At 42.1% G+C, this 23,829-nt stretch overlaps 1 protein-coding gene across 5 annotated transcripts in view; it reads right to left on the bottom strand.

The window, feature by feature from the left end:
• The window catches only part of RASAL2 (RAS protein activator like 2), a 161,364-nt gene that overhangs the window by 99,951 nt on the left and 37,584 nt on the right, over nucleotides 1-23,829 (bottom strand). The window contains exon 1 of one of the 5 annotated variants that reach the window (XM_066324716.1): nucleotides 2,911-3,496. The exons of the other annotated variants lie outside the window; for them this stretch is intronic. Coding sequence (XP_066180813.1) covers nucleotides 2,911-3,496 — 586 coding nt within the window. Of the gene's footprint in view, nucleotides 1-2,910; nucleotides 3,497-23,829 lie in introns of those variants that run through there. 5 annotated transcript variants of the gene reach the window in all.

The raw sequence follows: 23,829 nt of genomic DNA, 5'->3' as shown, positions 1-23,829 counted from the left end.
TCCTCTTTTGGGAGTTAAGCATTTCCTGAAGAAGGGAACCATTCTGCCATTCTGGCACAGAGATGAAGCAAAACACAAGAGGCCAGGCAGCCATTAGAGGGAAGACAAACTGTTAAAAGAGCTGATAATCTCCAAGTATTTCAGGGGAAAGTGGAAATACTTTTCATTGAGTGAGGTTGTGGAAGTAGAGGACTTGGCTTCACGGACCAAAGAGAGACAGAACGTGCACCCCTGGGTTCTCCTGGTTCAAGTCCAACGTGTGCCTCTCCCACTGTGTATTTCACAACACAGAAAAGGCCTCTTGGGTTTCAGTCATTGTGACAAGAATTTCTGTCCAAACAGACGTTTCCTGGGGGACTTTTGATCAAGCTTTTCTGTGTAAAGCTGTTTGCATACTTTGGAGAAACCCGACGTCTCACACCATCCTGTGGTTAGTTTGAGTGCCTAAGCACTTTTACCACAGATCTCAGTTGCATGAGGATTACCAAGTTCTGCTTCTTGAGGAGAGGAAAAGCATCCATTTTCTAGGATTTTTCCTTGAACAGTAAACAGGACTATAGGCATGGAAGCAAACCCTCTGCCCATCCAAGCATCAGAACAGTCAGTGGACAATTCAGTGACTCCCAGAGAATTAAACTCATGTGGTTTTCGGAAGAACACAAGATTTGATCGCTTCTGAGCATTTTAGACTGTGGTTGAAGAACATGACAGATGTGTATTTCTTTCACCCCTTTTATCTTCAAGTCACCTCCCTCAGACCTCAGTTCTGAACCCCAGGAGCTCACAAGTTTTACCACTGTTTTAGCAGGTCTCAGCCTACAGTCTTGCCCAGGGCAGGAGCCTCTGCCCAGCAGCTCCAGCTAATTATGGCACAGGCAGCACCTCTTTATTTTTCTTTAAGGAAAAAGAAAACCAGTGGAGAGCAATTAGTTGTCCTCTGAGTGCATATCCCACACAGCTGCACCTCTTACAGGGTGAACTAGTTCTGTTAAACACAAGCTGTCATCCACTGGAGGGATCAGAGATTGATTTTTTGTCATGGCAAAGGGTGAAAACAAACGCCATGGAGGCATTTGTCCATCCCACCAAAGGTTCTGTTTCCCTGTGGAGTGGCCCAAGCAGGACTTGGCTGTTGCAAGTGATTTTATGGGTGATTTCATCAAACTTACGTCCCTAAACACCTTCTCAGCTACAATTTCCTCCCTCGAGAGAGTTTGACTTTTAATCTAGAGACCCATTGTTTTTCTCTCAGTTCCTGAATTGTGACTCCCTTCGCAAAACCAGTTTTGGCAGGCTCAGACAGAAGTTCGGCCCACTAAAAAAAGAGCCTAAAGGCTCCATCACTGTCCCATAACTGACATTAAATATTTACCAAGTGGTGTATTGTCACAAATAATCCTTTTCCTTTGTTTAATTTACACACTACTTAAAAGCAAAGCATCCCAATCACACAGAGACTGGCAATACCTGTGAATTATGAGAGAACCATTTGGTTCTCTCAGAAGAGCACCAGAACACAAGAAAGAAGGATGCTCAGCCCTTCATATACTGTGGCATTTTGAATCAAAATGCTCATCTCACATAGAATTCCTTCCCAGAAGGTCTCAATAACACTGAGAGGCTGTAGTAGAAACCTTCGTTCCTAATCTGAATAAATACAAAGGAGAAGAAAAATCCCAGCCAACTTATTAATGAGAAGACTTCAACAGAAAAGAAGAAAAGTAGTTTTGTTACTTTCTTCCCCCCACCACGATGTGTTCCACACAATTTATTAAGGATCCTCAAGCAAAATTTTATTAAAAAAGGTCTTGGAGGAATGAATCAGTGACTGTAAATAAACAGGCTTGAACAGATATAGTCCTTCTTAGTTATTTCTCCTTTTTGGCTATTTATTTTTGTTTTAAAGCAACGTGACAGCTTACAATAGCAAAGCCTGTCACGGACATTTCACTGAGACTGAACACCCCTGCAGACAAAGTATATTCTTCTTTCACTACTACTACTACTACTGCTGAACTTTTCTGAATACTGATGACTTGTCCAGCAGCCTCAACTGTATCCAGATGTTATCAGCTTTTTAACATCATAATCTCGAGGACTTTGGAAAGTGCTGAGGTTTTGGGGAGAAGGAAAGTTTATTATTGATTTTATTACAAATTTAAGCTTTGTGGGGTTTTTCCCAGGCATCATCAGTTACTGGGTTCAAGTTGGGTAGCCCACCAGAAAGTTTCAGAAAAGCCTGAGAAAAAAGGCAAGTTTATGCCCTTTCCCCTGTGTTTTGTTTTTTGGGGTTTTTTTTCCCACCCTGCCTTAAGAGTGTTGTTATCAGCCGAATAGATTTAAATGAAATCTCAGACTGGCATCTTGCTGACCTCAATCCCAGCTGGCTAAACCCTTGCAACACAGCTGTCCTTGGCATCTACCAGAGAGCAGACACCAATCCAGCTGCCTGATTACGAAACGGAGAAGCTGGTATGAGGAACTAGATCCATTCCACTGTCTGGAACTCTGTTTAAAAGCCAGCTTAATTTCTCTCTCTCCCTGGTACTTCACTGACAGGAGCAGGCTTGATATCTCAATCAGGGCAGCACAACACCACAGAGGATACTGTGCCTGCAGGACTGCACATACCACACACTTAAGAAGGAAATGCTACTGCTACCACCAGGCGATGCTCGTTTTAAAGGGACCTCCAAGTTTTAAAGCACACACCAAAACATCTCACACCACTTCCTTATCAGGAAAGGACCTTTTTTTAGCTGCTTTTTAAAAATGAAGATTGAACACCAGAGCATCACTGTCATGCTAATAAAGACAAGTTATGAAACAGTTTAAACAACTACTGTGTGTCTGGCTACACTCACCCGTTACACAAACAGAAACGGAACAAAACAAAAGTGAGTTCATTACCTGTACTCAAAACAATTTGATTGTCCTCTGTCTCCCCTTCAGCTATGGACTCACTGACTTTTCGCCTCCTTATCTTTGAAAGGCCACTTGAGAGGGAGGAGAAGATGCCCCGGATGAAGTAGCCCTGCTGCTCGGCATCCAAGGAGCGCACGGCTTGCAGGAAGGGCCGGGAATTCCTGCTCCCAGAGTGCGGCACGGGCTCGGACAGCGAGCGGTTGAAGGGAACCCGGAATGGTCTAGTCCTGGTCGGGAAGAGTGCTCCAGGTGGGTCTTCGAGGAGATCGTCAGCACTGGTAGCACCCACGCTTGCAGAATTCTTGGCAAGACTTGGGTCATTGCATTCCCCATTCAAACTGGAGGAGGCCTCTCGTTTGTTTACCCTCCAGGGGGGCCAAGGATGCATTGGCCACCTGTACGCTCCAAGATGTTTCTCTGAGTCAAAACTCATCTGCTTATTCAACTTCTTGCTTTTTGTTTGGTGGTACCAGTGATAGTCCTTCAAGGCAGCTGTGCCAGCATCTTGTTCCGACAAAGATCTTCTGAAGGTCCTGGGAGAAAGACTGTGATACTTTTTGAAAGCACTCATTTTCTACCCTTTGGGTTCCGGTGCTTCACTTACTTTCCTTGTTGCTTAGTACTCACGTAGCTGTAGTTCCTCACTCACCATTTTATATCCCCAGTTACTTTGTTCACGGCAGTGAACTGCAAAACAGCAGAGGTTCTTCCTGCAGACCTCGAGCACCAATCCCAGAACCAGGTATTCCTACATCTCCACAAGGAGGATGTGCCCTCACCTGTAGCACACCAACTTCTAACAGCACACGAAGCCTTGCTGAGCTTGCTATCGCTTCATGGGCTGCCACATTTCTGCGCCAGGCTCTCAGGAAATGACTAAAAGAGCCCAGCAATGAAAACCCACAGTGCTGTTCTGTACCGATCACACTTCACTTTTTTCAGTCTACATTAAAGATTTGGTTAAAAAAAAAAAAAAAAAAAAAAGAAAAAAGAATGTGAAAGTACTTTGCTCTAGAGATGCAGCAACGTCTCAGAAAAGCGTTGAAAAATTGCAGTACTCAACTAAGAGTCATGCACGTGTTCTTCAGTTAAGTAGCAAAGTATATTTCTATATATAGTTAAGTATAAAGTTTCTATTTACCACAGGTCTGTTGTATCACTTAAGAGTACCTCAGAGCTGCCTTTTAGAGAAAGGTAATACAGGCAGATTCATCCGAATTGAGTGCTGGAAACACGAGACAGGAAAGCGAAGAGGAGGAATGGAGGAAGGAGAACAAACCCTGCAACTCAACGCAGTGAGAGTGTAAATACACTGGAGGGAAACAAGTAAAGAGGAGGAGAGAAGGGACCGAGAGGGTGGGTGGGACTTCACCAAACACAGACCAAAGGGAAGGGTTTGAGGCATGGCAAACAGAACAGGGCAGCAGGAAGGTACTCCTTCTTCTCCTCCCCCTTTCTTCCCTTTTTAAACAGCAAAATAGGGGATTATTTTTTATAAATCTAGTTGCAATAAATGAGATGGAAAAAAATAGTCCTATCTGTTAAACCAAGAGGAAAAAACCCTCTTGCCTTCACTACAACTTAAGAAACAGCTGACCATTCGAAAATCTCATAAAGAAAATATCTGCTGGTGAACGAAGAACACGCTTGCCAAGTTTTAGACCAGAACACTTAAATCTCAAGTCTACTCAAATCCCTGAAAATAGGGGGTTTATAATGGAAATGCTGACACACCCTTGGCAATAAAGTAACAATGAAAACTACTCCTCTGGTTAAATAAAATGATAATCTGGTCTGGCAGACCAATAAAGCTTAACTGACACGCTGTGGGATCGTGCCTTTAAGCTAGGCTGCAGTCATCAACCAAAGTACATTCCTGACAGCTGCAGATACAAAAACTTCCTTACTTATGTGTATATATGGGAAAAGGTATCGCTGCTCCCCAGAACACAGAGGGAGTTACCCTAAAACCTCCTTCAAATTAAAATAAAAAATAAAAATAAATTCTCTACTCAGCAGCAAGTTAGACTTTTCAATCATAAATTATAAACGACAGAAGCAACTATCTAAAAATGACCATGTTTAAGAAGACACAACAATAACCCCAGAAACAGAAAGAGCTCAGATGCTGCAATGTAACTTCTGCATCAAATAATGATGCTGCCTCTTGTGCTTTGTCAGAAGCACCTCTTTGTCACATGCTGCCTCTTATGCTCAGAACATAAGTCTGGAATGACAAAACGTACCTATACCACAACTCTGCTATAATTCCCATCCAGAGCAACGAAGTTTCAAAGAAGCACAAGCAGTGAACACAGAGATACTGGTACTAGTGAAAATGAGACACAGACTCCAGCGGAAAAAAGTTAGCTGGCTTTTGTCTTCTGCTTTTTATCCTGCTGATCACCTTTGGCTGCAGCCCATCTGGCCCCATGGACTCACACAGGTTCTTTAAAGTAACTCCTGACTTGACCCTCACCAATTGCTGGTAGCTGTTCTCCTCCTTGATCCCTTCACCAAGCACAGAGGCCCGGGTGTCCATCTTTTCAAGACTGAGGCAAACACAGAAGCACTGAGAACCCCAGTTTTAACTGGGTCTGCTGTTACTGGGATCCCCACCCCTTCCAGAAACGGGTTCTCCTTCTCCTCGTTGAGCATTTTGCTGCTAATGTGACAGCTGTGCTTTGCCAAATGCTTTGCATTAGACAGGCTGGTAAAGCAGGCCTGATGGAGCTTCAGGAGCATCAGTAAATCCAATGGATGACGATGCGGCTCGCTCCAGCGGCACAAGCCACAATCAGCAAGGGAAGCTGAGGAGAATGTGAGGCAGGTTTCTGGTCAGCTCTGCAAACCGTGTTTGCACAAGTTTCTGCTAACATGTCAACATCTCCTTTTGGGTTGGGAGCACAAAGGGCAGGAGAGGACAGAAAATGCAGACAGAGGGTGCAGGAGCTGAAGCCCTCCTGGGGTTGCTTACTGTGGATTTTTAGTGTGCTTTCTAACTGCTGCTGACTCTGCCAGGCTGGGCACCCACACACACTATACTTGAACCAGCCCTTGGAAAGCCCTTTCGGAGCACTTGGTACCCATGAGGAGTGACTCAGCTCGGATAATATGACCCCAGCTGCACCAAGGCAGGGATTTAGCATGACGGCACTTTGGACAGGACACAACTTCAGGCAAGACACCAGTCTCTGCATGAGGACAGAGATGGTCACCAGGATTCTCCCCTCCTTTTTCATCACCATCCTGTGGACGCCTGACTGCAGGGAAAGATCCCTCTATCCCCTTCCAAATACAGGTGGCATGGCATGGCATTGATCACTGACTCACACAGACCACTCATTTCAGCAAGGGAACACACAGAAGGATTAACCACATCTCAAGTTACAGCACGAAGCAACATGTAAAACCAGTTATGGGTTAACTGCTACTCAGAACTATCTTTATTGGTGTGGCCAGGGGTTGGACCACAGCTCTGCACACCTAACAATACAGAGAAAGGCTTCAATAAGCACTCTCTACGTGAAGCCCAAGAAGATCAAAGTCACAGTTTAGTGTAAGTTTCAATAATATTGAGAAGGCTGCTTACTTTTTTTTTACTTCTGATTTCACTTTTTATTTCATGTTACCACTGCTCAGAAGAACACATTTTCTGATCAAAGGAAAAGTTACCCTTGGCCTAGCTGAGGTTTCACAGTGTACTCTAGAGAGGGTAAAACAATCTTTCTCAAAGTGCTACTAAAAAGGCAGACAAGGTTTACATGTTTATTAACATAAAAACACTGATAGGCAAGTTTGCTTAGTCTACCAATAAGACAATTCTTTTAAATAGTTTAACTCAAAAATTTTAGCCTGGGCTTTCAGTCAAATTGATCTCTCCCTTCCTTGCACACATCATCAGCAGCAACGATGATGTTCAAAAAACCCCTTTGTCTACACTAATTCAGTGCCAGTGAGTTAAAATTGGTCTCAAGTGGCCCCAGCCTTTCTTATGTCCATAGAACACAAGAAATGTGTGTAATCAGGAAGGCAGAAGTAATCCAGAAAGCACTTTCTCCTTGATCCGCAGTCCAGTTACTCAGGCTCCAGTCCAGTCCTTCCAGAGCAGCACTTTATCCTGGGCAGCATTTCACAGTCTCAGTATCACAAATAAATCAGCTTACAGCAGTGACTGCCACTGTATTAGTGATGTGAGATCCCAGCCCTACTGAGCCACCCACACAGCTGTCAGCAGGTAAAATAATGTCAGGGGAAGAAATGAGGTTGGCAATTAGGCTGAGAAAATCTGAAATATTTTCACTCTTGTTTTTTATATCAACTGCCTACAAATGTAATCCTTCCTCCACCAGCAAATTCTCCTCTGCTTTCCTTTTTTTTTTTTTTTTTGGTAGTGTTTGCAGTTCATTGTGCCAAATCATTCATTTAGCTTTTCAGAAAATTACTATTTTCTTCCTAACAATCCCGTCACTTAATCATCACATTTGACATGTTTAACAGCATTATATTTCACTACTCCTAGATATTTAAGTAATTTATGCGCAAAATGCAGATTTGCTATGTTGGAGTGTAACTGCATTTCAGCTTTAAGATTGTATTGGGAAAACAATCTTTCTTAACTTTGTAACATTTCACAGAAAATATACACAAACAGCCTTACATTTGCACGGAGAATATGAAGATAAATCTTTGCCAAGGGCCTCCTGTGTGCGAATTCTGCTCTCCACCATTAAGTTCTCCAGAAAAACTACCCAAGCTCTGCTGCATGGAGCTTCAGCACTTTCTCAGAGTATGCCGTTTAATAAATACTACCAGCCAATTAAAAAAGTACAAAAGCAAACAGAAAACCCCAAGTGCACTATTGCCAAGCAGCTGGAAGAAGGAGAACCTGGCCTTGATGTTACAAATTAATGTTTAATGCTTTCTTGCTCTCTGGAAGCTGTCTAGCGCTTGAGTAAAGCCACTACAATGTGTAAAATTTGAGTTCATAGCTTATATTGTAAAAAAAAGGATGAACTGCAATCTCCCATGACTGAACTGCTCCATTCTAAATTAGTTTTGGACCAAACAAACTTAGCAATTTCTCATTTTTTACCAAGAGATGGAGGGGAAAAAGGGGAAAGAAGAGAGTTAAAAGAGAAAAAGAACAAAACCCAAATGCCACACAATTACCTACATCCATGATAAACTCTGAACATTTATTCACCACACTCGGTTGAAACTGTCTTCTCTTTTAATTGAGAAAATCAGCACGCTAAGCAAATACCACTTCTGAAAAGATCCCAGCTTAAGTCCCCAACAACCAGCCATCAAATGAGGTTTAACCTGCAGAAAAGAAAATCGAATTGCACCCTGTATCTTCCCTAGAGAAACCAGAAGGAATACAGAGGGTCAGGGATCCTGGATTTAGCAGCCTAGCTCCCCTTAGCTCTTCCCATTTAAAACTAGACCAGTGCTCAGTGCATTAGAACAGTTCATGAAGGAGTAATCAATATACAAAGCAGGAATGAACACAAGTTTTCCAATTGACCCAACTTGACATGTAGTTAAATAGCATAGAAGATGAAAGATTTTTCCTTCCCTTTAAATTAGAGACTTTTCAAAATATTAAGTTTTGTTTATGCAAGGCTAAGTAATTAATGACCTAACATCCCCTTCCCATCTCCTATCACCAAGATGCATCTGTTTCCCCCTGCAACATTTCCTGCAGGTGGATATGACTTTTCCTCATCTCAGACCAGTGCACCTGACTTACTCGACCTCTTAATATTTGGTGTTAATTAATGTCTAGAAGTTACACAGAGGACAAATGAAACAGCACCTTCGAAATTGTTGCATTTATGGTCAGAGTGACTGGAAGGGTGAAGCTTGGAATTGGTGTGGCTGGAAGAGAGAGTTCCCTTACTGAGCCCAAACCAGAGCTCCTGAGAGCAAAGCTGCCACGGGTGCCTCTTACAAGGCTGAAGCTGGCCAAGCCTTCCAGTGACCACGCTGCAAGCTCACCTGTCCCACATAAATCACAATATGCTGTTCCCACTACCACTATGCTGAGACTGAAGTGCCTCTGAACAAGCTAAATGGTGATAGCAGAGCATCTGAATGCCACAAAGCACCTCATTTTCCTCACCTAAATTTTGGTCCTTACCCCACAGTTCCAAGCCCAACCTGTCACTACAGCTACAGCTGCAGCAAGCCAGCCTGACTCAGCTCTGCTTTTGCCATGGTCTATTTTCTGAAGGCAGGTACTGACAACTCTTCAAGATGCACAGGAATTTCCACCTGAATATGGGGAAGAACTTCTTCTTTGTGCAGTGACTACACACTGGAAGAGATTTTCCAGAGAGGCTGTGGAGTCTCCCTCACTGGAGATATCCAGACCTGTCTGGATGCAAAATCCTCTGCTCTGTGCTCTGGGATGACTCTGCTTGAGCAGGAAGGTGGGATCAGATGACCCACTTGTTCCCTTCCAACCTGACCCATTCAGTGATTCTGTGATTTCTGCCCTCTAATTCCCTGGCAAAACCACCACAATTTCTCTGCAGACACAAACTCCCCACGTGAACGTCTCCTGGTTTCATTTTTCCATGCTGTTCCATGTGATCTGCATGAGAACTTGCTACAGCCCTGTCTACTGAGCAGAGCAGAGAGAGAGAGACAATATAAATTTATGAGATGCTGGGCTTTGGATGCGTGCCAGGAAACGTTAGGAAGAAAATCCCAGTTCGATACATCGTGAATAAACCTGCAGAACGGTGATGCCAGGTTTTAATTTCACTAGCGATCTGTTGTTGTTGACGACCAAACACAGCTCGTGCCAAGTTTCAAGGGCCCTAAAAACGTACATTTAAGAGCCAGGCAGACACACACAGCGGCCGAGCCCACACGCAGCTGAGAGCCACCCCAGCCGGCCAAGGATTTTTTGCAACATGCACTGGTGCAAATAAATAATGCATGACCTGGAGGGAAACACACTGACAGCTACTCTGCAGCAGAATGACCTCCGTGGAGTGAGTGGAGGCACTCACCTCAGAAATTTGGAGAGACTCAGGGATTTCTGTTGATGCCTTGGGAAGGCTGACCTGAAACAGAGACTGGACAGAGCTAGAGAATAAAGTAGGTCTTTACTGAAAGGCCTTTAGGGTGCACCTTGGGCAGGACAGGGCCTGACCAGGACTACACTCCAGGTGGACTAAGAATGGTCATAAAATGGCTGACCAATCACGAAGTCTTACATTTTAATAAGTTTTGGTCCATTTGCATATTGGGGTTTAATTGTCCAATTCCAGCTTCAGCTCGTGAGGTCCCATCCTTCTTGTTCCTGCCTTCAGGCTACTATTTTTATGCTTTTGGGCCTGAAAGTTGTCCTTGTTTGTTCTGTCTCCCTACTCTGTGAAGAGAGCTGACTAACACTTAATATGAGGCTCAGCACTGAAGCCCTGGGCAGTGCAGAATCTGGAAAACATGAAAGCTAAAGCTTAAGGCACCACCATGAGGAAGGTGAGCCCTCAGCTGCTCCCACAGGTCTGGCTCCTCTGTGGCCTTAACCCTGAGCTGTGAAGCCACTGGCACACACGGGGAGCTCAGGCTGGGAGGAAAACCTCTGGAGCCACAGATCAGCAACCTGAGCCCCTGGAGAAAGACAGCTGCACTGACCCAGCTCACTGTCAACTTCTGCAACTCTACAAATAAGTCAGTGTGTTTCCATAAATACACAAACCTTCCACTGCATAAAGGAAAGAAGCGTTTATGTCCAGTCTGACATCCATTTCTTCATGATTACAGGTTGGGCTTAGCACCATCAGAAATATCGTACACGAGCTGCTTATTTCAGGTTTTAATAGCCTTGTTTTTCAGCAGGCAAAATTAACTTCCCATCGCCCCTCCTCATTCCCAACTGAAGAGTTGAGTACTTTTGGGGAGAGAGTAGGGAAAAAGCCCATTACTGCTGCAATCTTAAAGCAAGGGTTTTACCAGCAAAACACAGTTTATTGCTAGATGTGATCCCTGCGTTCATCAAACCAACTGCAGCCTAAACTACTAGGGGAGGAAACACAGTAATAGTATATAAGCAACTTAATGAACAAACATCCCAAAAATGGTCTTGGTAACTATGCCCAAATAGCAGGTGCATTTATTCAAACTTTCCAGCCTTTATTTTTATGTAACTAGAAAAGAACATATCCTCACTGCATAAAATAAGACCTATCAATTCTCCACTAAAAATGTTAGGAACTGAGTTTATAATTTTATTCTGTATATTTTTAAATTAGTTGCTGTAACTGTTATTTTATTTATAATTTATTTATTATCTTATTTTATCCTTTTTTAGAGTGAATAAGCTATCTTCATATCAACAACTCCTTCACACAATACTAGTTTTGTAAATATGTTTTAAAATGTAAATATATTTTAAAAGCTTCTCTGGAAATCCCACTGTGAGAGCCAACTGGCAGCAAAAGATAACCACCAGCTAATTGACAACACTCTTCAAAATCACTGGAGAGTGTACTATTACAGTGTATATAAAGAACTTCAGCAACATGCATAATTTAATTTTTGCATTCCCCATCTAAACACCACCAGTAATAGAAATACTCTGTCTGCTGTGACGACCTTTCAGACTGAATCCAACCATGAACCCAAAACTGCCAAGTACACCACTAAGCCATGGTCCTAGACAGCAAAACACAGGGAAAGAATTTACAAATCCAGAATTATTTTAGGCTCTGAATTTATGTAGGGAAATTCCTTGAGCTGGATGAGAACTATCCTAAAACCCACCTTGCAGCCCCATTGGAATGTAGTGTTAATATGAGCAAATTAAAGTGCAACAACTGACAACAAATCAGTGACAGCTAGCATTTAGGATTAAACCTTCATCTAAATGGAGAAATAAACTCCAGAGTGGAAAGATGAAACATCCTGGTATCTCAAAATGCCAAAAGTCTGAAATTAAAACAAGAGTAGCATGGGAAAAGGGTCTGTGTAAAATTCCAGCCACTATAGCACTGCACTGAGAAAGCAGTAAAAGAAACAACCAAAAGAGAAATAAAAAAATACATGGGGTGGAGGGAAGAAAAAAAGAGCATTTCTTAAATGCAAATGACCTTCTAACCAGCAGAGTTTCCTCCCTCCGTAGGTTGTCTGTCAGGAACAGCCTAAAATCAGTGCAGAAGTCACACATCAGGACCAGTGATGAAGTGCTGGAATGAAGATGTACCTGCTGCCAGCCTGGGCACCAGGCCTGGAGGAGATTCCAGCACTGGCAACAGAGCCAAGGGATGAAGCAAGGTGACCTGCAGGCACCAAAACAGTATGGAGAGAGAAAGGAGCACACCCTCTGACTGAACCTCTGTGCTTGCAATTTAAAGAATGATTACAGATGCCCAGTGTAGGACATGGCTCATGACACACCATGTGATCTCTCAGAGACGAATGTGTATGTCCTAGCACCGGCCTGGGAACTTAAATGCATAAAAGAGTCTCTCCCCAAAAGGGAAAGATACAGAAGGATTTCAACTTTTGAAGGGACAGGAAGGAGGGAGGAAGAGAAAGAAAGATAATTTCTCTTTCAGAGACTATTTAAGGAACTAATCTGTGACACGTGCACACACTTCCTCACCACAGGACAAAACAAAGAAGTGGATAAACTGAAAAAGGACTTGCATGAGGCACAAGTCATTGCATCCCAGCCACCAAGGCCACCCTCAGGACTGCTGCTGGTGTCAGCTGCACATGGAGGCCATCCTCCAGCAAGCCATGCACAAGCACTTCATCCTTTTTGTGTCTTTTCATTCATTATTATTGTACCAGACATCACTTCCATTTTTCAAGTTCCAAAACGACAGCTTTTGTTTCATTAGGTGTGAACACCAGATAACCAGAACTGCCTCTCTCATAGGTCAATCCTTCCCAAATTGAGCATAGTCCCATTTGTAAGTCTGTGCAAATAGCACTTTCAGTAGGCAGCCACTGTTAAGCCATCTCTTTTAAAAAAATACATTCTCAATTATTTTCATTGCAAAAGGTTTAACAAACCATGAAAAAAACAAAGGAAACAAACCCCACAGAACTGCATGCTCTTGTTTAGAGCAAAATCCTCTCCAGTTGACATTTCTGAAGTGCCTTTTTTTTTTTTTTTGTTTTCTCACTTCATTGGTAAAAGAGAAAATGAGCTGATATTTGCTATTTTTACCTTAACCACACTAGCACTGTTAGCAAACCACGTTCCATCCTCACCAAGCAGCATGGAACTGCTGTGAACAATAAAGTCTGGCTTTGAAATTGTACCTTGAAGTCTCGAACCAACCTGCCAACAAGTCCAGAATATTTGCTCTAAATATAAAACACAAAGGCACTCTGGGTTTTATAAAGACACAGGCAACCACCAAGAGTTAGACTAAATTAATGAGCACGTGTATTCCAATTCCAACAGACAGGACAGCACCCGTCTGGCTTCACTTAGGAACTTGTTATAATCCCTGCATTATAAAAAGGTTTTTACACATATGAAACACTCATATACTAGTGAGACATAAAATCAGGATGTAATCAAACCTCCACAGTTTTATGTACAAATCCCTCGGGACTTCAAGCTGCAAAACCAAACATGAATAATTGCATCTATTTTCTAATAAAGACCATGTGCTCTGGGGCACAAGGACACAAGTTTTCAAGAACTCTGCACAATATTTCTGGAGGTATTTCTACTTCAAATAAGCAATCCAGTTAAGCAGAGATAAACACACACACACACACACATTGGTGACCTTGTTTAAACAATGCACCAATCACTGTGATGAATCTGGTTGCCAAATCTAAATATAGACTTTCAGGAAAAAACAATGGAGTTTGAGTAGAAGAGGCCTCCTCCTATTTACTGTTTACCTAATTACCCAAATGAATGTGCAGTTTGGCCTCTCTCCCCTTTTGGAGCAGCGTGACCACTTTCCCTCTGGGAGCCAAGAGAGCTCTGGCTGTTACTGGAATCGCAGCGTGATCCGGCACATTTGATGCTCTGAGTGCACTTGGTGCAATTTCAAAGCTTGTCTCACAGTTTGGGTATGTGCACACTCTGCTTCCCCCAGACAGCCCCATGCCTGACACAAGGCAGATAGGCACTGCAGCACTGAGTCACTGCTACAGAAAGAAACAGGCTTTTTCAAAAAAAAAAAATTTTTTTTTGATTTTTTCAAATGAAAGCATGGGAGGAGGAAGAAAAATCCCATTCAAAACCCACTCTTAGGTTTCCAACTTCGGGCGCCCAAGCAGGAAATGAAGGGAGGAGGGAGCACAGGGCAAAAGGAGGAGGAGAAAGTTCTTCTATTAAGGGTTATATTTTTAGACTATTACTAATATTGTTTTGTCACTGAGCTACAGAAGCTAGACCTGTGTGAATTAATGCAGCGTTATCCTTTCTAATTTTTGCTCAGTCCAGGCTGCAGTCTTAACCTAATCTCCTTACATGGGACGTGGCAGGGCATTTGTTCCCCCTGCCCTGCTGTGGCCCATATCTTTCCACCAGATATTCCTGCCTGCAGCACACATCCAGCCAGGTATTCCCTCTCTTTCCCAAAGCATGTAAAAACCAAGGAGAATTCCCCTCTTTTGTGTTCGGAAACAAAAACCTACGTACTGACGACACCAAACCTGAAATCCTGATTTGTTGTGAAGTAAACCAAGATAACGGGATTTATAACCACAATGTATGGGAAGGAACAGCACTGAAATGCTTTTCTTTCTTGCTAAAATACACTCACACCTTAAAGTGTCTTGGCCCTTCTTGATTTATAGATATTTATACGCCAAATTTTGCTGGGCAGGCTGAGGCTAGAGAAGAGAAATCTGTGCCCTCTATTCCCTGCTCTATTTTAGTCTCAATTATGCATACCATTTATTCTTATTGTTTCAAAGCAAGCTAGTTTTAACTTGTATTTTTTTAATAAGTTTCTGTCCCCAGATGTCATTATTAGGGTTACTGTCAAACTATTTTTTTTTAATTTCCTTTCTCCATGTTTGCACAGCACAGGCCCAACTCATTTGCGGCTTCCCTCCCTAGATGCAAGTTGACACACATAGATCAATTACACAGAAATACAATGACTTGCAGTAAAGAAATCACTGGGGAAAAAACAAACACATGGACCTCAACTTATTTATAAATATCTTCAAAAAGGAGCCTGGAAACATCCCACCCCAGGCTGGCAGTGCACAAGGCAGAAGTGGTGGGGAGTGGCAAGGGAAGAGGCAGACAGACAAGGATTTTACTTTTTGTCTTATTAAAGTTTTGTTTTCTTCTTTCCAGAAAAACAAGAAAGGGCAGGAAATCCTCAGAATTTGGCATTCCTAACGCCACCTCTTTAGATGAACAGAAGGTCCTGGCTTCCTGTTCCCTCCTCACTTCACAGCAAGTGAGGACAGAGCAGGACAATGCCAATGTCAGGAATGCAACAAACAGAAAGGCAGCCACGTAATTCAACCCTGTGCCAAATTTGGGTTATTCTATTTACTTCTATTTCATTCTAATGCATCCAGGTTTTCAACTATGAAAACCCAGGTCTAGTCTTAGAGTCACTAAAGCTCCTCCTACACTTTCTCATCTCCGGACCAAAGATTAACTGGCCAAGCCTCCTGCAAAAGAGTCTCTTCTCTGACCATCAGCAGTCAGAAGAATTTGGGGGTAGAGATGGTTAGACAGGAAGGAAGGGTAGAAGGAAAAGCCCAGAAAAACCCTCTCCCCACTTGGAACCCTGATGCAGGGGAAAGGAGGGGACATGGGGACCCAGTAAGTGCTTCTCCTGCTCACACCAGGCATGAAAAAGCAGGAAAGGTGATGGAACACAAATAAAACTCTCCTTTTCAACCCATCCATGCCTTAGGCTACAGCTTTGGAGAAGCTGTGCCCACATGCATTTTAACCAGAGTGCCAGGCACAAATAGCTTTAGACTAAAAGGTGCTGGTGCTCAGGACTGACACACAATTTTGAGACTCATGAGAAGCTGCTGTGGTTTCACCATCCTGCAGTTGGCATGACATTCAGCAGCAGGGGCTTAAACTCACCTCCCTGTACAAACACACAAACACATTTAGGGACAACTGAAATTAAAACAAAATCAGGTTCTTCCTGTCTGAAAAGCTGTCAAGCATATCAAGTCCTTCTTTTACCTTCTTGACTGTCTAGAAAAGTGACATAAGAAAACTGATTATTACTCTGCAATAAACTGTAGTAGAAGACAAGAAAAAGGGCAAATCTGAGTTTATCTTCTTAAAATATAACCCCCTCAAGGAATATAATTTGCTGCAATTAAACACAAAAAGCCAATTCTCAAAGATAAGCCTTAACAAATCACCTTGAGAATTTAATAAATTGTGGTTTGGTTTGAGGGATTTTTCAGTGCATCTGTTAATGCATTTACCTGGCCTGTCAAAAATACTTCCAAAGTTCTCACACCAGATGAACACAGCAGTCAGAATAGAAAGAGGGCAATACAGCCTGGGACCACTGAGAGAACTGTTTCAATAAAGAGGGTTTGAATATTTAATTGCTTAACTAGAAAGAAACCTCAAGTCTCAGCTTGTATCATATGACACTGCTGAATTTATGTGCACAAAGAGAGTCGGTTTAGATTATGCATTGGGAAGAAATTCTTCCCTCTGAGGGTGGGGAGGCCCTGGCACAGGGCTGAGAAGCTGTGCCCACCCCATCCTTGGAAGTGTGCAAGCCCAAGTTGGACAAGGCTTGGAGCAGCCTGGGACAGGGGAAGGTGTCCTGCACAAGGCAGGGGGATGGAACAAGATAAGCCTTAAGGTCCTTCCAACCCAAACCTTCTGGGATTCTATGATAAATTCATCTACCAGATGCAGCAACGTCACCGTGGGAAGCTGCACATCTGCCATCTAACTTTGGGATTTAGACTCTCAGAGATGAGCAATAAATTACTGATATCAGAACGCTTGAAAAAAACTGATATTACTACAGATATTTACTGTCCTACAGTAAATGCACAGTTGCTTTTACACTTCAAAAAATTTAGTTGTCGATATCTAAAATTTTTCAGTCTTTAGATATAAAGAGTTATCTTAACAACCTCTCTTTTGAGTCTGCATTTCAAGTCTTTCCTGTCTGGATCCCTAAAGATTAGATGCAGGCTGTATTTCTGATGCACAGAAGGCATGAGCTCCTTCTCCCCTATTTTCTTATTTTCTTTGTTCCCCATCATCCACAGATGATGTTCCTCAAGCAGCTGAGAAGTAAAATGCTCTGTTCCCAGAGCCAACACCATGAGTCACTGTGTACTCACAAGTCAGGGTACAAGATCTCCCAACACCTTCCCCCCCAAATCCCAACCACTTTGCAAACTTTCATTGTGCCTAAATTGAACAGCTTTTGTTATCAAGGGAATAAAAATTCACATTTCCTGCCAAACCACTAAACCACATTTAAATGGTAGAATGTACACCCAATTAAGCATTTCTTCGTGGTTTAGGTGGAAATTCAGGTATGCAAAGAATAACTTTGCAAAGCTGCCATGGTCATCTTTGACAGAAGGAGGGTAACTAAGCCTGTGAAATCCAGAGAGAATCAACAACTCAACATTTACTGGATCTCGGAAGCACAGGCAAAGGCCAGCAAATCCAGAACTCACTGCTCCCACTGGGCTCCTGTACCCTGCAGGAGCTCTAGCTGTGAGCTGGCCTTGTAGAAGCAAACTTTGTTGTTCCTGAGCTGTTTAATACCTTTCACTTGGGTGCTTGTGGTTTTACAATTACACAGTTTCAAGAGGCTCGTCAAAGGAGACTGTAAGCAAAGGTGGGAGGACACAAAAACCTCTTCAACTGGCTTTGTTAACAAATCAGTCTGCAGTGGAATTTGAAGTCTGCAAGAAGTTTTCCAGAAATAGGGCATGATTTATGCAGAGATGATTGCACATCAATTTCTTATTCACCATCTTTGTCACATTCACTGGGAAAAAAAGTTGAGTTTATTTCCGTCCTTCATTCTTCTACCCTACAGGGTTCTTTCAGTTACTTTTCCCACTTACTCTCCTCTGCTCTTCCCATGCAACAAACTATCAAACACAGCCAATAAATGGATTAAACCCCACAAGCTTGCCTGTTGTAGTCACTGTACTTTCCACAGCTGAATAGTCCATATCCATTCAATTCCCATTTACAGGGATTGATCACTGAATTGAACAGGAGAGTTCATCCACCTGCACCTCTGCTTGCAGCCAATTTTTGAGAGTCTTATAATCACAACTGTAGACTATCAAACGAATCACAGTTCAGTAGATTCAATACTGCAAAAAATTTCTATTCCAACACCAACTTACATTTTCTCTTTTGAAAGCTGGCAATGAAAGAATATTAAAATAGAAGCTGCAGCTCTTTTATCATTAGGACCCCTAAATTTTGTACTAGATAGCTATTAAGGGAACTCCTAAATGAACCAGAAGGTGGCAATTTTTAGGTAATCTCATCAAAACCAGAAAAAAGCAGGGGGAAGGGAAATAACTGCTCTCACATTCTTTCCTGTTATTAAATGCAATACAATTAAATGCAAGGGTTCCTTGTAAAACAACTGAAGCCAATGACCACAAACTACACTACAGGGAAAATTAGGTAGAATTTATGCAGCAATACAGAAGAGAATAGTGACATACAACATAATGTCTCACTAAAGGATGAATAAATGGGCATTTAAAGCTCAGAAACTGAGAGCCAGAAATAAGAGGGGAAAAAAGACAGAGAGAGGAAGGGCAAGGGAAGAGGAGGAAGAAACATGTGCTCATTATCTCAAGAGCTTAACTCCAGAAATTCCAGAAGCAGTAAAGAAGCAGCAAAGAGATTCCTGTGCAGCAGCTTCTGACACAGACAGGTCTGATGCTGCCATTACCTCACCATAAACATTTGGTGATCAATGTGGAGCTCTGGAAATCTGACAGGTAGAAAGCTGCAATTGAGCAGGAATAGTTATTTAAAGCACTTACTCAGGAAAAAGCTGAATTTAGCTCAAGGAAGAGGCTGCTGCCTGTGATTGCCCCAGAAAGTACCTGGCCATGGCAAAAGTTTCATACAGCGACTTTTAAGACTTTAAAATCTACAGCCACAATCAGGAAATGAATGTTTGTACTTTTTCTGACTAGCCTAATTATAACTTTCAGCCCCAGAGGTACTTTTAGTATTCACAAAACTCAGTTTAAATTCACTCTTCCTATTACCTAAACTATTATCTAATTTGTTATCTCCTCCCAGGCCCTACTAAAACTGAAACTGGAAACCTCATTTTCAAAACAGTAATTCTCTTACTGTTACCTGATAACAAGCCTCAGGATTACAAATTTAATCACAATAATAACTGAATACACTGACAAGTGAACACAAATACTTCCAGTGTTTACACCAGCAGCAATATTTAGTGTTTTATCATGTCAGAAAGTGACTGCAGCTTTACCTCCACAAGGAAAGTGACTGGAACAATACAAGTAGCAGTTCCTTACCGAAGAGAAGATACAGAGATACAAGAACAGGAAAAATGTTACTTTTAATATAAGGTACCTTCAGAGACAGTACAATTTATTGCCAAAGTGACTTATTATTAATCCAACTTTTATTTTTAGAGGCTAGAACGTTCTCATTATTAAAAAAAAAAAAATTCTAAGTTCTCAGAAAACAGAAATAGGGACTTACTAAGATTTTTTACTTTACATGCCTCAATTTCCTCTCCCTACTGCAATTATCTGTCTGCAGAGGAAATAGCACACAACGTTCTGTGCCTGGCTAGGAGGTTCATAAGAACAATGAATATACAAGGTAATACCATGTTATTTTTAAACAGATTCTTTTCTTTCTTGTTCTCTTGTTGTTTGCCTTTATAGAATATTAAAAGCCTTTCTGCAGACAAGATGCTGATGGCTCCATGACAGAAGAATGCAGCACTGCTAAATGCAAAACAGATTTAGAATATTTCTGACACCTGTGCTGCAAGACTGCCACTAAACGAGATGCTTTTCTGAGTAAATACGTTCTGTAACATCTTCACATGAACAGGAGCATAAATGTCACTGCACTCAGGTGATGAAATCCCTACTGAAACTCCCTTAGCCATGGGTCCTGATATGACAGCTCAGGGGCTACCACCCTTAAAAGCCACTTCTCTATAAAGGTCAAGGTCCCTAATTTATCATTCTCAGCACTCTCAGACAGAAGATATTCCTGATGCTTAAATAAAATTACTTGAGATCCCTGTTACTACCACTATTTACCTGCCAACGGACAGACATGGAAAGATGGTGCAACCATTAAAGCTGTTACTTTTCTGCTATTTGAGAACTTTGATGTGACAACTTGAAAGTTCATTTAACAGCTTCTTACATCCACTGTCATCTTGCAGAACCTTCAGCTGATATGGCAGCATCAGCTGTGGTGATGCAGCTGAAACAAGGGGTGGCATAGCTAAAAAACAAAGGATACTGCTTAGCTAAGTCCCTCTCAGTAAGTTTTTGCCGCTTTGCTGTTCTTTAATGTGTTGTGTTTTCAAATCAGTTTGTATTTTTATATAAGACAAACAATAATGTTCAAGAACAACCAATTTCAGTTGACTCAAAAGTCTCTTCAGCTAGGGCATGGCTCAAGCTTATTTCAGTTTACTCTAAATCCAAACAACAGTTTGCATGTTCTCTGCAGTTGTACTCCAGCAGACAGGCAAATTAAAGAGTATTTAAAAGTAGCAGGGATCTCAAGAGAGGAGAGATAAATCCAGCAGTATTTGTTAGGCTGGCAAAATGCCATTTGCCAATTTTGACCATGACATTTTATAACCTTCTGGTTTTAAATAAAGATCAAAACCTTAGGATGTTCAGTTCACCACCACTTCATGAAATGCTCACAAGTTCTCCACCATAACTAACCTTAAACACATTTATACATTAATAGGAGTCATTAAAAATATTTCATTATATGAAAATATTACATTCTAAAGGGGTCATTAAAAACCCTACTGTCTCAAAGTATGTGGAATATAAATCCTGCTGAAATAGTATCTGACCACATCTGTTCTTATACAAAAGTGACCACTTAGAAGTCCCTTTTAAAGTCTGATATTTCATGTAGTTCATTAATCCTGAAATCTCTGAAAGCTGTTGTAAGTTGGTGGTGACTAATAAAATGCATAAACTTGGACCACACAAACCCATGATCACTTTCAGATCTCCTTCAAGTAAATTTCTCCTTAACAACTAAGAATGGAAGAAAATATTTTTTTAATGACATGAGAAGTGATAAGTAAAGAAGAATGGTCACCAGACAAAGACTGCTTGGTAAAGACAAAATCTTTACAAGCATCTTTTGCAGCAGACTTTCTGCCAAAATTACAGGTGACAACACAGAATAAGGTGTAGATCTGCATTTTTGCTGCTCCTCATACCATAAACACTGGAAAATGAATACTGTAAGTGCTCTTTGTGCTTCTTTGTAACGTTTCCCTCCTGTGCCATTTCTTTTTCCATCTGACTGCAAACTGCAGTGGTCCTTTCATCCACAGACTGGTACGGAGACCTGAGCAGCAGGCTGGGATTACAGAACTGAGGGGCCAGCACTCAACCCCCTGCAAATGCAGGAACCAGACTGGCTTCAAGCACATGCTTTCCCTGGGGCAGAATGAGTGCCTGTATTTACACACCCTACCCAAGTGCTTTTTCAGTGGGTACACTTGTTCAGGATCATATTCCCTTCACCTCACTCTCCCAGCATCCTCAGCTTCCTAATATCCTGCAGGCATTTAAAAAAACCCATTTAACACACCTCCCCACGATGTAAACACTGAGATTTAAGGGGAAAAAAAAAACCCCAAACCACCAAAACAAAACAACACAGCTCTCCAGGGATTCTGAAATCATTCTTAAAGTTATCAAAGCCAGGGCTATTTACATGTTGCCCTTTTGCCTGTTTCCCTCAACAACGAATTGTGCTTTCAAACACTGATGGACTAAAACTTCTCTGAAGAAATGTACACAAAGTAAATGTGTGCTCTAGTCACTTAATACCTGCTAGACTTGCCTATAAAAACCCTCTCTGTGTTAATTCTCAGACTGACTTTTTCTTTGAGAGAAATTTCAACTAGAATAATTCCATTCTCCTTATCCCTGAAGCAAGTAAAAGGGGCCTAGAAGAGACCTGGAGAGGGACTTTTGATCAGGGCATATAGTGACAGGACAAGGGAGAATGGCTTCACACTGACAAAGGACAGGGTCAGAACAGATATTGGGAAGAAATTCTGCCCTGTGAGAGTTGCAAGGCCTTGGTACAGGTTTTCCAGAGAAGCTGTGGCTGCCCCATCCCCAGAAGTGTCCAAGGTCATGTTGGAGGGGACTTGGAGCAACCTGGGACAGTGGAAGGTGTCCCTGCCCATGGCAGGGAGGTTAGAATGAGATGATCTTTAGGGTCCCTTCCAACCAAACCATTCCATGGTTCTGTGACATTTATTTCCACTCAGTTTCTTTATATAAAGACTGCTTCATTTACCCAAAGTCCCGAGCTATTTATAGAGAGATCAAGGAGATCTCCTCTACAGTTTCCTGTATTTGTCACACCACGTCTGTCACAAAGCAATCAAGGAGATTACTCTGTTTCAAGTCCTATCTCCATTTTCCTTAAAGGCAGAAAGTCATGGATTCTGAGAAGGGCTGAGTGAGTAGGGAGAGACCAGTAAGTGTAGGCTAGAAGGGAACAGCATTTGCCAACAAGACCTCCTTCCCAGCAAAGGGCAACACGATACTTGGTGCATCCAGACCCCAACTTCTACACAAGAGAACTGCCCCCTCCACACTCCCAGCTGCAGCCCTGGGAGAAATGGGCAGCAGCCAATAACTCACACAAAAGTCGTAATTTCCAAGAACAGTTTTTCATTAAAATTCACACACTGATAAAATTGGCATTTGGATAAACTTTACCATGTGTGGCTCAGGTTGTGTCCTCCTATGCTTATCCCAGCCTGGAGCAAAGAAGTCATCCTGCTTCGGGAGGGCTGTTTCAGTCTGATAACTCACCTAATCAGTCCTAATTAGTCTGAGGCATTGAAGAGCCTTCTGCCCTATTAAACAGTCATTCCCTCTGATATGGCACTGCAGAAATTGTTTCCTTCTGAGGCAGTTTGGGATGTCTGCTTTGCAGAACAGCAGCATGAAAAAAGGTACTTGCACCAGAAATCACAAGGCTAATAAAATCAATTCTTGACATTTGAGACAGCCTCTTAAAAACAGTCACTGGGTATGAATATAATCACACTCCATAATTACACTAATTTGCACAATTAAGAGCTGGATAAACACCATAAATTTAAATGAAGAACCCCAGGCATAGGCTGGTGCTGCCACCGGAATATTTTAAAATCCAAGATATCCAGCACTGCTGATGACAATTTCTGTAACCACGCAACATGAGAACACCGTACTGAAAACCAGAGAGATACTTGCCACCAAATCAAAAGAATAAAGCAATAAAATAGTTTCTTCTACAGCTCATCAGTGTTGTTTTCTTTTCAACCTCATCTTTCGGTGCAGTCACAACTCACACAGCAGTTTAAATGCTCCTGAGATGCCTGTCTCCTACAGGCATCTGTAGGAGATAGATACATAAACACCCCACACCCTCCAAAACTTCCAAATCAGACAGACTGCTGCTGTTACAGAACAGAAATCCCGGGGCAGGCTAAGAAACAGACTTTAAACACACATTCATCTGGACAACGAACTTCTCCGTGGACAAAGGTTTTGGCATTTTCAGATTGCCATCTCACACTGGAGATGAAAGACGAAAACAACGGCAATAGCCACCAGCTCTCTGCCTGCTACCACATTTCTCCTCCCAGGCACCTAAACCCTTACTGAGCAGTTATCTTTCCCATC

The sequence above is a fragment of the Sylvia atricapilla genome, chromosome 9, assembly GCF_009819655.1.
Source record: "Sylvia atricapilla isolate bSylAtr1 chromosome 9, bSylAtr1.pri, whole genome shotgun sequence".
In the NCBI taxonomy this organism is placed as follows: domain Eukaryota; kingdom Metazoa; phylum Chordata; class Aves; order Passeriformes; family Sylviidae; genus Sylvia; species Sylvia atricapilla.
Note: the sequence above shows the minus strand (reverse complement) of the source record. Positions and strands in the feature narration are given on the sequence as shown.